This window comes from Pygoscelis adeliae, unplaced genomic scaffold (assembly GCF_000699105.1).
Source record: "Pygoscelis adeliae isolate BGI_AS28 unplaced genomic scaffold, ASM69910v1 Scaffold260, whole genome shotgun sequence".
NCBI classification, from domain to species: Eukaryota; Metazoa; Chordata; class Aves; order Sphenisciformes; family Spheniscidae; genus Pygoscelis; species Pygoscelis adeliae.
Window position 1 is genome coordinate 568447 of NW_008824001.1, and position 13477 is coordinate 581923.

At 44.1% G+C, this 13477-nt stretch overlaps 1 protein-coding gene across 1 annotated transcript in view; it reads left to right on the forward strand.

Annotated features, from left to right (window-relative positions):
• The window catches only part of EMILIN2 (elastin microfibril interfacer 2), a 53694-nt gene extending 43539 nt beyond the window's left edge, over positions 1–10155 (forward strand). The window contains exons 5-8 of the mRNA XM_009325090.1: positions 20–352; positions 932–970; positions 7888–8022; positions 8812–10155. Coding sequence (XP_009323365.1) covers positions 20–352; positions 932–970; positions 7888–8022; positions 8812–9149 — 845 coding nt within the window. The 3' untranslated portion in view covers positions 9150–10155. The remainder of the gene's footprint in view (positions 1–19; positions 353–931; positions 971–7887; positions 8023–8811) is intronic.
• Positions 10156–13477: the final 3322 nt, after the last annotated feature.

Below are 13477 nucleotides of genomic sequence, written 5' to 3' on the forward strand. Positions count from 1 at the left end.
TTCTTTCATCATTTCAAAGGGCGATCAGAAGTACCACGGCAGCCATTGCCACCAAGACCACCCCTGCAGCCCCAACCTGGCATATCCCTGCTGCCATCAAGGCCGAGGATACAATCCCCGCGGCAGAGGACCCCCCTTCAGCCACTGCAGCCGAGACCTCTTCCACGCCCAGCGCTGCCAGGGTCAGGAGTTGTGCCATTTCTGCCTGGAACAACCGGCATCATCTTGGAGACTGGAGAGGCAGGGCCTCCTGGCACTGTTTTAATGTCAGGAAGAGGGCAGCTTAGAAGTGTGGATGGTCAAGCTGGTCAAAGTACCATGCCCATTGCTGAAGGGTATGCTGGAGCACCAGGTGAGAGAACCAAGCTAATAGTGCATCACTCCCGTCTAAGTGCAATGGACATGCCAGGTCTTGCTAGAGGAGTGACACTGAGATCTGTTGCGCTTTACCAGCCACCTTTCAGCCTTTCGTGGACACCCTTTATAGCAACTGCTGTTGGGAATGGGCTTACGGCAGAGATGATTTGTGAAAGGGCCTTTGCAGCTTCCAGCTGGCTACAGAAGTAGGGGAAACGCATTCAGTGCCAGTTTTGTTGCCTTTGCCAAGGCTGCACAAAGCATGAGGTCAACAGGGCTGATGTAAAATCCTTGGTAACTACAGCAGTCTTTGCCACTAGGGAAACTTAAATTTTTTTTTCCTTGCCATAGTGCTTGCAGTGGATTTAGTACATTGTAGTAAGAATTTCATTTTCTTTGCCATGGCCACTCCAGTTCAACGATGATTGAGCATGTTATAGGAGATGCTATTTGATAGCTGTTTTGGTAGGTCGCTCTTCGGTAACAATGGATGCTTTTTAGAAGACTGCAGTGGTATTTTGTCACAATGTATTCCATTACATACTGTGTCACACATACTGCTTTTCCTTTGTAGGATATCCAAAGTTATCTCCTCCTACCACGGACTCGCAAGGTAAGGCAGTTGTTTCTTAGAAGTTCTTTACACAGGTACTTAATGTTTATTTCAGTCCCTGGAAAGTCACAGTTAAGAGAACAAAGTGTTGATTTTTAGTATTTAAGTTTAGCATTGAGGAAGATCTGTCAGATTTTTGCTATACCTAAGCATTAAAACATAATCTGCATCCTTTGAAAATATGGGTTTTTTGAAGTTTTGAAAAATAATTCATTTTGGGTTATTGTTGCTTACTTCAGTGTTTTTTTTAAATACAAAGGGTTTCTATTTCCTAGCAAATGTCAGTACTGACCTTTTTTTTTCCTTTTAAATGAGATAATATATATTTCTTTCTGACGATGTTAATATTTCTTTAATAAAATAGGAATAAGGCCAAGACTAAGATCTTGAAGCAGTGTTAGTATCTGAGCTAGTTGGTTCTCCTCGTGGGAGAGTTTCTGGCTTTGTTAGAGTCACGAGGGCTCGTGTTCCTGACTTCAGTGAAAGCAGGAGTGCTGCCACTGACAACCACAGTTTAAAAAGATTCAGAATACAGTTTTCTTGGTTTGGTGGGTTTTTTTTATTTTTTATAATTGTTAATATCACAGTTCATTTATGGATTTGTATGATAAACAGGTGTAAATCTTGTGTGGGACATGCTAGTTGGCCTTGATAAATAAGTTGATTGGGTGCTGCCTGCCCTACAACCTCATACTCAAGATATTATCAAACCCTGGGGAATGTATCCTGGATGAAAGTGAATCTTCCCACACCCTCTTCAGAAAGAATGATTTAATCTAAATTTGTTTGAGGAAATATGAGGAATAGATGAAAATAAACATTAGGGCTTTATGGCATCCAAAATCCTACCCTTGGGACTTAGTTTGATGGCCCTAACAAAATCACAGATACACATCCTGAAGACTGGTCTGGGGACTGACAAAAAGAGTTGTAAAGAGTTCACACTGTAATTCTGACATTTATGCTTTCTAATTAAAATTCTGTCATAGCCTTAAAGCAATCTTTTTGCATTTGAGGATTGCGGTGGTGAGAACAAGCAGCAATAGATGAGGCTTCTGGAAGAGGATAAGAAGTAAAGAAATGTTCGTTTATCTTGATGCCAGCAAAGCCAATATAGATGTCTAGATTTCTGATAAATGGATTTCCTGGGGGGTTTCTTCCACGTTGTACAATCTATCGCCATTTATAGACAGCGGCATTTTAATAAGTTCATGCTAAAACTGTGTGAAACAGTAGGTGCATGTTAAAAGTGTTGAAAAGGCAGGGCGTGGCAGGCAGTGCGCCTGTTTGCTGCTTGGTGGAACATGTTGCAAGAAACGTTATCACCCTGGGATCCAGAGAGAGGTGGCCTTGACCAGGGAGTTCCTTTTCCTGATCCGTGCCCCTGAAGACCTATCTAAATATAAGATATATCTGCTGATCTGTCCTATAACTTCCCCCAAAATGCCTTGCAAACTCCAATGGCAGGTACAGTTATAGAAAACAGAGAGGCAAGGATGGTGCAAACAGCTATTAGACTGCTGTGGAGTTAGAGCATTTACATCCACTGTCCCTAATCATCAGTGTCTGCTTACAAACAGCAAAGAAAGAGAGCATTCTGGGGCAGAATTCAGCAGTTGTGGAAATTACCAGCTGGGAAAGGGAAGATTTTTGGCTTATTGGAGGAGGAACTTAATGCTTAAATAAGGCATCAAGGAATCCTTAATATCTAATTCATGCAGGACCACAGTTTATGATGTCTCTGCCAGCCTTCACCCAGTACATTTTGTGGTACTGAAATTCAAATTTGAAAGATCAGACCTTCTTGTACTATAATTCCTAAAATAAGAAGCTTGTACTATTAAATTGGCATTCTGAGTACTTCCTTTCATTTCTGTTTCTGAATAGCTTCTGTTATATAAAAGCACTGCTCAGGAAGAAGTTGAGGGCTCCAACTCTGTCCTCTGGGATTAAACTGGCCCACTTTAGAGCTCTTCTTGAATGCTGAGGCACGATTTGCATCCGTTCAATACCAAAGTATTTCTTGAGTTTTTCAGATTCATTAGCTATCTGTTTGCATGCATCTCACACTATAATGTTGTAGGTAAAGATCTTGAAGGACTTACAAGTATTAATGAGAGAGTAGAAGGTACAATATTACATATTAGCTCTATTTTCACAGGCAAGGAGTTTATGACAAAGGTGAGTTAAGTGTCAGGACCTAAGTGCATCCATTTAATCCCTTTTAATACAGAAAGAGTTGAACCAATTGTTATTTAAAGAAACATCAGCAGCAAATGTTATTGAAGCATGGCAATTTTACAGTTATGAGAATTTTTGTTTGCTGGAGCAAAGAGAATTGCAGAGGCAGAAGTAATGACTTGGCTGATGAACTGGTGTGGAACTGATGAGAAAATGCTTGTAAGATCCCAGGTCACACAACTAGGCAAGGACAGAGCCAAGAAGAGGATTTGGATGTTCTGATCAGTGTACAGAGGGTCACAGTGAAAAAAATTCACTGAAAGCACAAATTGCCTTCCCCACCCTCCCCCTTCATGCAGTCTGCAGTGTCGCTTGTGTCCTTAACCATGCAGCTCCAATGGAGGGTGGTTGCTCCTCTCTAAAAGAAACTCCTTTGTAAGGTGGTGTTGTGGTTTAACCTCAGCCGGCAACTGAGCACCACACAGACGCTCGCTCACTATCCCCTCCCCCCAGTGGGATGGGGGAGAGAATCGGAAGTGTAAAAGTGAGAAAACTCGTGGGTTGAGATAAAAACAGTTTAATAATTGAAATAATAATAATAATAATTTAAAAAAAAGAATATACAAAGCAAGTGATGCACGATGCAGTTGCTCACCACCCACCGACCGATGCCCAGCCAGTCCCCGAGCAGCGGCCCCCCCCGGCCAGCTTCCCCCAGTTTATGTACTGAGCATGACGTCACATGGTATGGAATGTCCCTTTGGCCAGTTTGGCTGTGCCCCCTCCCAGCTTCTTGTGCACCTCCAGCCTTCTCAGTCGGTAGAGCATGGAAAACTAAAAAGTCCTTGGCTAGTGTAAGCACTACCTAGCAACAACTAAAACATCGGTGTGTTATCAACATTGTTCTCACCCTAAATCCAAAACACAGCACTGTACCAGCTACTAGGAAGAAAATTAACTCTGTCCCAGGCAAAACCAGGACAGCTGTAATAAAGAAAACAGCTGAGCTAGTGAGCCCTACTGCTGTGCAAACGCTGCTGTATATATCGGTGCAGATAAAGGGCTAATTTTGGTTTGGACTTTTTAATTCTTTTTGCTTGTCTGATACTCAACCATCTTTACTTTCTCCATGTGACTCCAGGCAGCAAGCCTGTAGGACACGTTTCAAATATAAAGGCATGATGTTATTGTAATGTAAGATTTATGTTGTTGTAGGCGGTCCTTGACTTGAAGAAGGAGTTTACTGAATACATAAATTATCCTGCCATGCTTGTGACGGATTCTGCTGCATGTTTAGCTCTTTTGATCATTGGACAGGGAGCAGTATTCTCGTTAGTACACATCAGTGGTCTAGCACAGGGGAAAGCGTGTTTGCTGACTTTGAGGTAAAGAACATGTGATCACCTGCAGTTGCACCAGTGGTTGTGTTTTGCTGCTGTTTGCATGAAAGAACAGTGCAATTCACAGAAGCATGCTGAAGGAGGGGGTAGGAGATGGGTATTTGTGTAAGGAGCAGTACGTAAGTGCTAGGGCAAACCTTCTCTTGCTGCGATGTGAAAGGTAGGAGTTGTAAGAGCAGAAAGAGCTGTTACTAACAGACTCAGGAGAAAAGCAGCTGTGTCTTCATAACACACTGAGTGAGTTATCATCCACATCAGAAACACTGTGACCTAGCAGAGCTAATGGGCCCACTTTTGTTGAGCGCTGGCTCATGGAAATCAGTGTGGCACTGTGCTGTGCTGCATGGCCATCCCCTAAGCAAAGGGAATGTTCCCGAAAATGAGATGTGTTAAGGTCAAATTGAAGAGTTAAAAAAAAAAAAAAAAAGGTGGGGAGGTGATAAATAGCTGATATTTTGTCCCATTTGCTCTAGCAGAAATTATGCACTTTGCCCTCATTTAGATTTAGGCGTATTGGCCAAGCAGAGGAAATCTGACATATCCTACTCCTGCCATATGCAAAAGAGTCATACGTGCATACTGACAAATGAATTACATACTTATGGTCTCTCTTCTGTGTAGATTCTTGAAGAGGCCTCATTCCAGTTGCTGAGCAATTGTCAGCAGCACCATCACACTTATTTTTTTCTCCTTTCATCTTGATAGAAAATACCTATGCAGTGCACTGTTTTGTTTTGCTTGATTTTTTTCTTCTTCTTTTTCTCCTTCTGGCCCTTGGGCTCTGTGGGAGGCATGAACTGTGCTGGGAAGTCAAAAGAGAGGTGGAGAACCAGAAATACAACTAGCAGATAGGTGGAAGTAGATTTAACCTAACAAAGGCCACCTGTGTATCTTCTGTGGTCTTTTTACTCCCCAGAATCCATTATACTAGCTTAGATTGCCATGAACATGCATGCCTGCTCCTGCATATGTGTATATGTATCTCAAGTGAAACCTTCTTGAATACGTGTAAAGTCAAAGAGTTTTTTCCTTCCCCAGAAGCTGTAAAACTGTGGTTGAATCTTTTGTGAAACTTTTTGTCTGCCTAGCAGTTTCTTCATCAGAGCTGTGCATGCAGTTCCCAGCATTTAAATGCTTTAAAACTTCTCTCCCTGATTTTTATAATTCTACAAGACTGACTGCTTAAGTGAAAGCAGTTTGCAAGCCTGCACCTTGCCTAGAGAAGCTAAACTTTGATCTTTGCATGAAGAAAAGTGTTTGCAAGTGGGGACATGTCAGAGAAGGTGGTTCACCTCTCTGTAAGGTTCTGCAAAAGCACTGCTGAGCGCTGTTGGTAGAACTTGTGAAAGCTTCAAACAGGCGCAGTTCCAGCTGGAAGCAGGGAGGAGGGTTAGAGAGCGTAGACACATTGCGTCTTTACTGCACCTCCTTATATTGTCCACTGAAGTGATCTACAGGATACTTAGACGGGTTTAAGATTTCTCCTTTGGACAAACATAGATGGTGTGCTAAACTAGGCTGCCGATCTGAAGCAATTTCAGCAGCAAACTGTAATAACTATTAACTATTCTAGCAATTAGTGCAGGAAAATCTTGAAGGAAGCTGTGGCGAGCCAGGGCAGGAGTCGCTCCCTTATTCAGATGACACCAACCCGAACAGAACTGTAGCTACTCCAAATGGAGAGGACAGCGTTTTTGGGCAGGCAGCAGATAGTTTGTGCCGTCTGTGCAGTATGACTACAGGGGAGAGAAACCTTTCCGAGTGAGCCAACAGGAAGTTAGCTGAGGTGCATTTTCAGTTGATCTGAGTCTCAGGGTAAGCTGAGAATACAAAGAGATGCTTTCTGTAAGTAAGTAGCATGGTGTTAAGGTGGTGGAGCTTTACAGAAGCTGCTTAAGTAAGTAGACTTCCTGCAATTAATTTTGGTCCTTTCAAATAACCTCATCTTAGCTTACAGGAGCACCTGCAGGCGCGCTGGCAGGTAGGAGTAATGAAAAAGAGCTTCTGTCTGTTTTCTGAGCGTGAGACGAAATACTGAATAGGGAGATTTCCAAAGATACATGAGGCAGCTGGTTACTAGCCCCTGAGGGAAATCAAGGTAGTTATTTGCCCTGTCTGAAGTTGCAGGCATGTCTTCCCCTTGCCTTCCCCTCCCACCCCCCCATGCCAAGTTATTCAGAAAAAAAAATGGATAGCAGAGCATTTGTATAGCCACATTTTTAGATTAAGTTTTGTCACTTTTTAACTTCAATTTTTAAGTGATATAATCTGAATTGGACATTGGTTGCTGATGGGCATCTCAGATTGAGAGGAAGAGAAGACCAAACATTCATTCTAAGGAAGGCAGAAGGAGGAGCAGGGTCACTGTGAAACAGCATAGAGAAGACATGGATCCTAACCTGAACAGGGTAGAACAGAAGGAGCACCTGAGGACAACTTTAGGCGTATTTGTTGTTTACCTAATTGCCTGAACAAAGCAACAAGAGTTGACTACTTCTAGCAGTGTGTCCTGCCTTAGGGGAAATGTTTAGAGGGAAGGGAACTAAAATGGGACTAATAAGTGGTCGATCACTAAACACTTGCCATTAAGTCAGTCTGTTAAAAGTAAAAATGTCTTAATTGTCGGAATTGTATTTCATCCAACACTAGTCTAACAGCAGTGTTTAGCTAGTAAGCAGATAGCCACTATAAAATACCTAAGTGTCTGTTTGATCTGCTGAGAAAAGAAGAAAAAATTCTGGAGTGAAAAGTCCCCCAAAAGAGAAGTGCTGGAGAGAGAGAAAAGCCCCAGAGATAGTTCTCTTTGCTTTAATACCGAAGTGTTACTTCTTGTAGCTATTTTCACTACCCTTGGGCAGAGAAGGTAAGGGATCTAAGCTGTGTGCAGCTTCTCAGCGTGACTAGGAAAGCTGGCACGAGCTATACACCTTTAGCACGCCTGTTGCCATTGTGGTAGTGACGGAGAGCGGAGATGTCCAAGGGCAGCTGCAGTCCTGAAGAAGGTCCGTGGCAGAAGCATTGCTGAAATGAGAGGTGGCAGGATTTCCACTGCCAGCTTTTACAAGCCATGTACCCTTTCCTTAGAAGGAAAAAAAAAAAAAGAGGAGGCTGTGGCCAAGGGGGGAATTTTATGGTGCTCAGTAAGTTTTATGGTGAGACACATGGGACCTGAGCCAGCAATTCTGTGTATTCTGCTAATTCTGGCATCCCTCAAGTGACAGGGTTAGTCCAAGTGGAGTATGTGCAGGAACAGAGACGCTGGATTATAAACCATCACAGGGAGAGGCTGTGTTGTCATCCTGATGTGACTCTGACTCACGTTGTTACCCATTTTAGGACCTGCTGCTGCTGCGGCCTCTCTGGTGTCATTTTCTGCTGGGCTCACGCAGAAGCCTTTCTCCAGTGATGTTGGCGTGGTTCACTTTAACAAAGTGCTTGTGAATGACGGGGACTATTATAACCCCAATACAGGTAACGGCCAAAGAATGGACCCACAGAGATGCCAGATGGGCAGTAGCATGGATTACCAGTGTTCGATGCTATCTCAGGCCTTGCTGGCGCATTGAACAAACAAAATAAGTCCATTTAAACCAGACACACCGGGGTACAAGCTTCCTGTGGATGTGGACAGGCACGCACTTTGCCACTGCTGGTTTTCCACAACTGCCCAGTAATACTGAGGCCCAACTCGCCACTACCTCTGCTCTGCCAGCACAGCTGGTTGTGCTTCTTCCCCCACCTGAGGCCAGCTGAGCCCAGGCAGCAGAGGCGAGGTTCCTTGCTAACCCACTTCACTGCAGCTCAGCCAGCTGGGTCAGCCGGGGGAGAGGAGGGAGGGAGGTGATGCATACTGCCTCCCCAATAGCAGTAACTGTGGGCTGCCTCCTTCTCAAGCAGAGTGTCCCGTCACTTGAGGGTGTTAGGCGTGCCTTAACCTACTGGGGACTTGCACAGCATGTGGGTGCCTCTCGCCTCGTCCCTCAGCTCTGAGTCATGGCAGCTGCTTAGGCCAGGAGGTTTCTGAATGTGGACAAGACCTGCTTATGTCCTGAAGGACTGGTGGGCTCTGACACAAAAGCAGCAACCCTTTGCCTTCATGACTGCTGTCAGCTGGTCAGCTGCCCAGGCTGACGGCGTCACAGTTATCTGTACATAGCAATGGGTAACCCATGTCGCTTTATGTTTGTCATCATGCTTAGAGCGATCAGGTCTCTCCATTTTGAATAACTCTGAAAAGCTCAGTCTGTCTCTCTTCTGCAGGCATTTTCACATCACCATATGAAGGGCGCTACCTGATCACTGCTGTGCTGGCCCCGGAGAGGGATGAGTACGTAGAAGCAGTGCTGTCCGTCTCCAACGCAAGCGTGGCTCAGCTCCACACTGCTGGGTACAGAAGGGAACTGCTGGAGTATCACAAACCCTACTCGGGGAAACGGACCTGTGGTGGTCCTGGGACGTTCCACCTTGTTCTTCACCTCAAAGCAGGAGATGAAGTAAACGTTGTCGTAACAGGAGGCAAACTGGCCTACACAGACTCTGACGAAATGTACTCCACATTTAGTGGGGTTCTCCTTTATCCTTCCGTTTCTCATGTTTAGGTTTACCTTGAACAGGAGAGAAGGGTGAGATATTCAGAAGAAATTAAGTGTAATAAAATTCAAAGCTTTAATATATTCAGTTTATATATTTGATTTCAGTGATGGGTTTATAGTCTATACTGAGACCTTTTCCTTGTCCCCCGTTTCCAGAGGTAGCTACAAAAGACATATTTCTGTAGCTAAATTAACTCCTTCCCAAGCCTTTGCTTACCCGTACAAGCAGAACAACTGTTAAACAACAAATATGTTCTCAATAGATACTTTTCCACTGTGCTCTTGCTATTCCCTATTAAATTGCCTTTGCAGTCTTCTCCCTAGCTTATCAAATTGTCCCTAGTGTATCAAAGTTTACATCTTTGCTGAAGTTTACAGTTGTGGTCAGCTATTTTCATGTTTTCAGTAAAGCAAGGGCAAGAAAGTGAGGTTGTATTGGACATGGTTGATGGCTTCTTAGTCCCTGTGTTATTTAATAATACGTTGGGTCAAGTGCATTCTCATAAACGATTTGTTCAAAGCAATGGCTAACCATGGTGGTGCAAAGCAAAACAATACTTAACCTGCATAAGTTTTCTTTTTTCCCTTAAGGGCCAAACACAGTGCTAAGAGACAAGACGAGTGACTCATTCCAGTCGAGTGGAAGCAGCTGTGCAGGGAGAAACTTACCTCACCTCAGCTTTCCACTGGGCAGACGTGAACGTAAGGTGCAGTTGCTACTACTGAAAGATTTAGAACAGTTATTTTCAATTGACACGGTAAAAAAGATGATCAGTTAAGCATGGTGGTCTTGAGATTAAAGCTTGATGCTTGAAATGAATAAAACAGGTCAGAAAAAGCTGAATCGTCTGTGCTTAGCTAGAAAAATGGTAACTTTGAAAAGTTTAAAAAATTTTACAACGTTTGTTTCTGGCGCTCCTACAGTATTTACATTAAAAAGGAAGTTTTCTTCTTTGTTGCATTGTAGAAGACAAATCAGAGGAAAAATTGGTGATACGGGAAAATAGCCGTATTAGCCAATACTGCCGAATGCACAAACCAACCATCTGCACTAAGTCTTTGTTGTAAGAGCCTCCTGCATCAGTGCTTTTGAGTGAGGTTTGTTTTAATATTCAGCATCTGTTTATATGGATGGAGCAACTTTCTTAGCTTAAACAGATAAACACATTTGGGGCAGCACTATTTTATTTCTCATACTAGCCACTTCTCGGCGGAGGTAACAAAAATTATATTTTGGCTCTTTCGAGTTAGCATTTTGATCTCTTTCATGGCTGAAAAATCCAGCCGTGTTTTACTGAGAGCCGGACTATTCAGCTGTCACCTATATATTCTTATATAAATGGATCTTTTTAATAGTCTATTCATGCTGCATAGAGTTGTATTTATTTATCGTAGTGGTTTGTGTAGTATATTTTCCTTCTTACAAATCCAGAACAGCTGTTTATAGCCTCAGAACAAACAATTCCTTTAGGTGTAGGAAGAACTCCCTGTGCTGTAAGCAGCACAGTACGTTTAGCTGAAGCCCTTCCCATCTGAGGAGGTCAGATGAAGACTTACGCCTTTGTTGCTTAGTTTTGGAATAGATACTCCCTAATAACGCTGTTTCCAGGCGATGAGATGGGGCCTTCCCACAACAAACTATCACATCCTGGAAGCTGAGCTGCTTTTGAGAAAAGCAGACGGAAAAAGCTTTCTCTCCGCAGAGGAACTCTGGGTCAGTCCCTGTGCAGCTAGGATTGCACTGGGGGAGTTGTGAGCACAGGAAGGAAATTGCGAGCGGAGTTTTAAAGCACCTGGTTTAGGAAGATCTCTTGGCACCCGATTTCAGAAAAGATGGCATTACTGAAAGCAGAAGCTAGGACTGGATGTATTTTGTAGCAAGAAGGCTGTTTCTGTAAAAGCAGCCGTTAGAAGCCAAAGATGTACAGTGAACTTGCACTTCACAGCTTGATAAGGGGAGCCACCCCCGCCTCATTGCCCTGCACATTTGTCTTGACCTGTGCTGGAGCGCGAGGCATTAGCGTGCAGTTAGCAACCGCATGCTTGTTCAAGGGGGGCTTAGTTTTCTTTTGTCCTAAATCGACGGCCCCTTGCTGTCCCGTGCCTTTCCTAGGTCTCAAAATTGAAGGGCCAGACAGGAAAGTTTGTTTTCTGTGTTTTCAAAAGCCAATTATATCAACCACTTTTTTTTTTTTAAACATAATTTCTTCTTGTGTACAAAAGCCGGAGAGGCACTTTTCCTTTTAAGATATTTTTCGCTTTCCTCAAGAAAGCTGTGTCCTCTAAGAATTTGGCTCCAGACTATGTGTGACTCAAGTATTGTTAGATTATTGTTGCCTGTTCTAAAAATGACTCATGGAAACAAACAAAATGAGCTGAGTGCTTAGGGAAACCTAGCTGGCAAACTGTCATGGTTTAACCTCAGCCAGCAACCGACCACCACGCAGCCGCTCGTTAATAGGACAGAAAAGGAAGGGAAAATAATAATGATAAAAGAATATACCAAATAAGTGATGCACAGTGCAGTTGCTCACCACCCACCAACCAATTCCCAGCCAGCTCCCGAGCAGTGGTCACTGCCCTCCTGGCCAACTCCCCCCAGTTTATGTACTGAGCATGATGTCACATGGTATGGAATATCCCTTGGGCCAGTTTGGGTCAGCTGTCCTGGCTGTGTCCCTCCCAGCTTCTCGCTGGCAGGACATGAGAAGCTGAAAAGCCCTTGACTAGTGTAAGCACTGCTTTGCAACAACTAACACATTGGTGCGTTATCAACACTATTCTCATCTTAAATTCAAAACACGGCACTGTACCAGCTACTAGGAAGAAAATTAACTCTGTCCCAGCTGAAACCAGGACAAAAACACAACCTTTTTTCTTTTTTTTTTCCTCTCCAAGTGAGACATTTTTAAGAATCGGCGGTGCAAGTTTAGTGCTAGAGTTGCAAAAGTTATATCATCCAATTCTTACCTAACTGCTCCAGTAGATTTCTAAATCCAACCCACAAATCTTCACAAGCCCAGTTCCGCTCATGCAACAGGGCTGCCTTCTACCGGAAAGTTTCTCCTTGCACCCAGGATCTGCTGCTGCCAATGCTGAGGTTGGTTGAGCCCTCACAATGCAGCATAACTGGTATTTGTACATAGGTATAAAGTATTCCCTAAACTATGTCATAGCAGGGCCCAATCTCAGCGGCGTATTTTGAGGACACCTTTTAGATCTTTTAGGGGTAGTTTCCCATCCACTATCTCTAGCAGCACAGTGGCTAAAGCTGTGACCTTTGACAAGGAACCTCTGTCTTAGATTCCTGCCTTTGTTGAGGGCGACTTGAACCTTAATTACCACTTCCTTGGTAATTGCTGTAAGCAGGGTAGGTGGCTCAGTTCCTCCTGATGAGGTTATTTTCCTGGAGCTTGCAAGGTGGAATATTCACCCAGCTGGGAAGACCACAGTGCTGTAGCCCCTGAATAGCAAAGGCGGGGGGGGAACCTGAGTTCCAGTCTCTGCTCCAGTGAGTGCATGGATAAAATGGATAAAACATTCATTAAAGCAGCAGCTGGAAGAGACTGAAGCACAGACGTGTTCATGGGCCCGCTGAGGGTTTGCTCCACACAGAACAGCCCAGCTTCAAAGGAAGGAGCAAGAGCACTGCTCCAGAATACCCTGGACCCACTGACGGAGCATTTACATCTTCGGTGAGAATCAGCAACGGAACAAGGAAATACCTGCACTGAAAGGAACATTTCACACTGTGGGTTCATGATTTGACTAACACACACATCCAAGAGCATCCACCAGCTCAAATAGGAAGCATCTGTTAACCAAGAATGCCTTAAAAAAACCCCAGCCTCCTCTAAGTGGGAGCTCTAAGGCAGGTACGCTGCCTGTTTCATAAATCACAGTGCTGCCTTTTAGATCGGCTTTGTAGGTAGCTTTCTAATGCAGTGTATGAGGATTGCGAGGTTCTTAGGCAAAGCGGTATCATCTGTTGTGCCAGGTGCTCCCATTTCACCTCAAAACAGGAAGAAAACCAAACCATACCAGGTGAAGCTGTACAGATGTGAGTCTGTCAGCCCTGTAGCCAGGGGCAGGGCAAGGTGGTTTCTCAGGGACTGTCCAAATACCAAAACCAGCAGCGTCCCCAAGACAGCATCACTTGTGAGACAGGTAAATTCCCATAGCCAGGTCATTAGCAGCAGAACACCTGAAGACAAGCGGGCACGCTGACAGCCAGAGAGACTCTGCTCTGGCCGAACACTGAAAGCGTATCCTAGAGCAGATGTGGGGAAAGGCAACAAAGCAACGTTGATATCAGTCATATCCCCAGGAAAGCT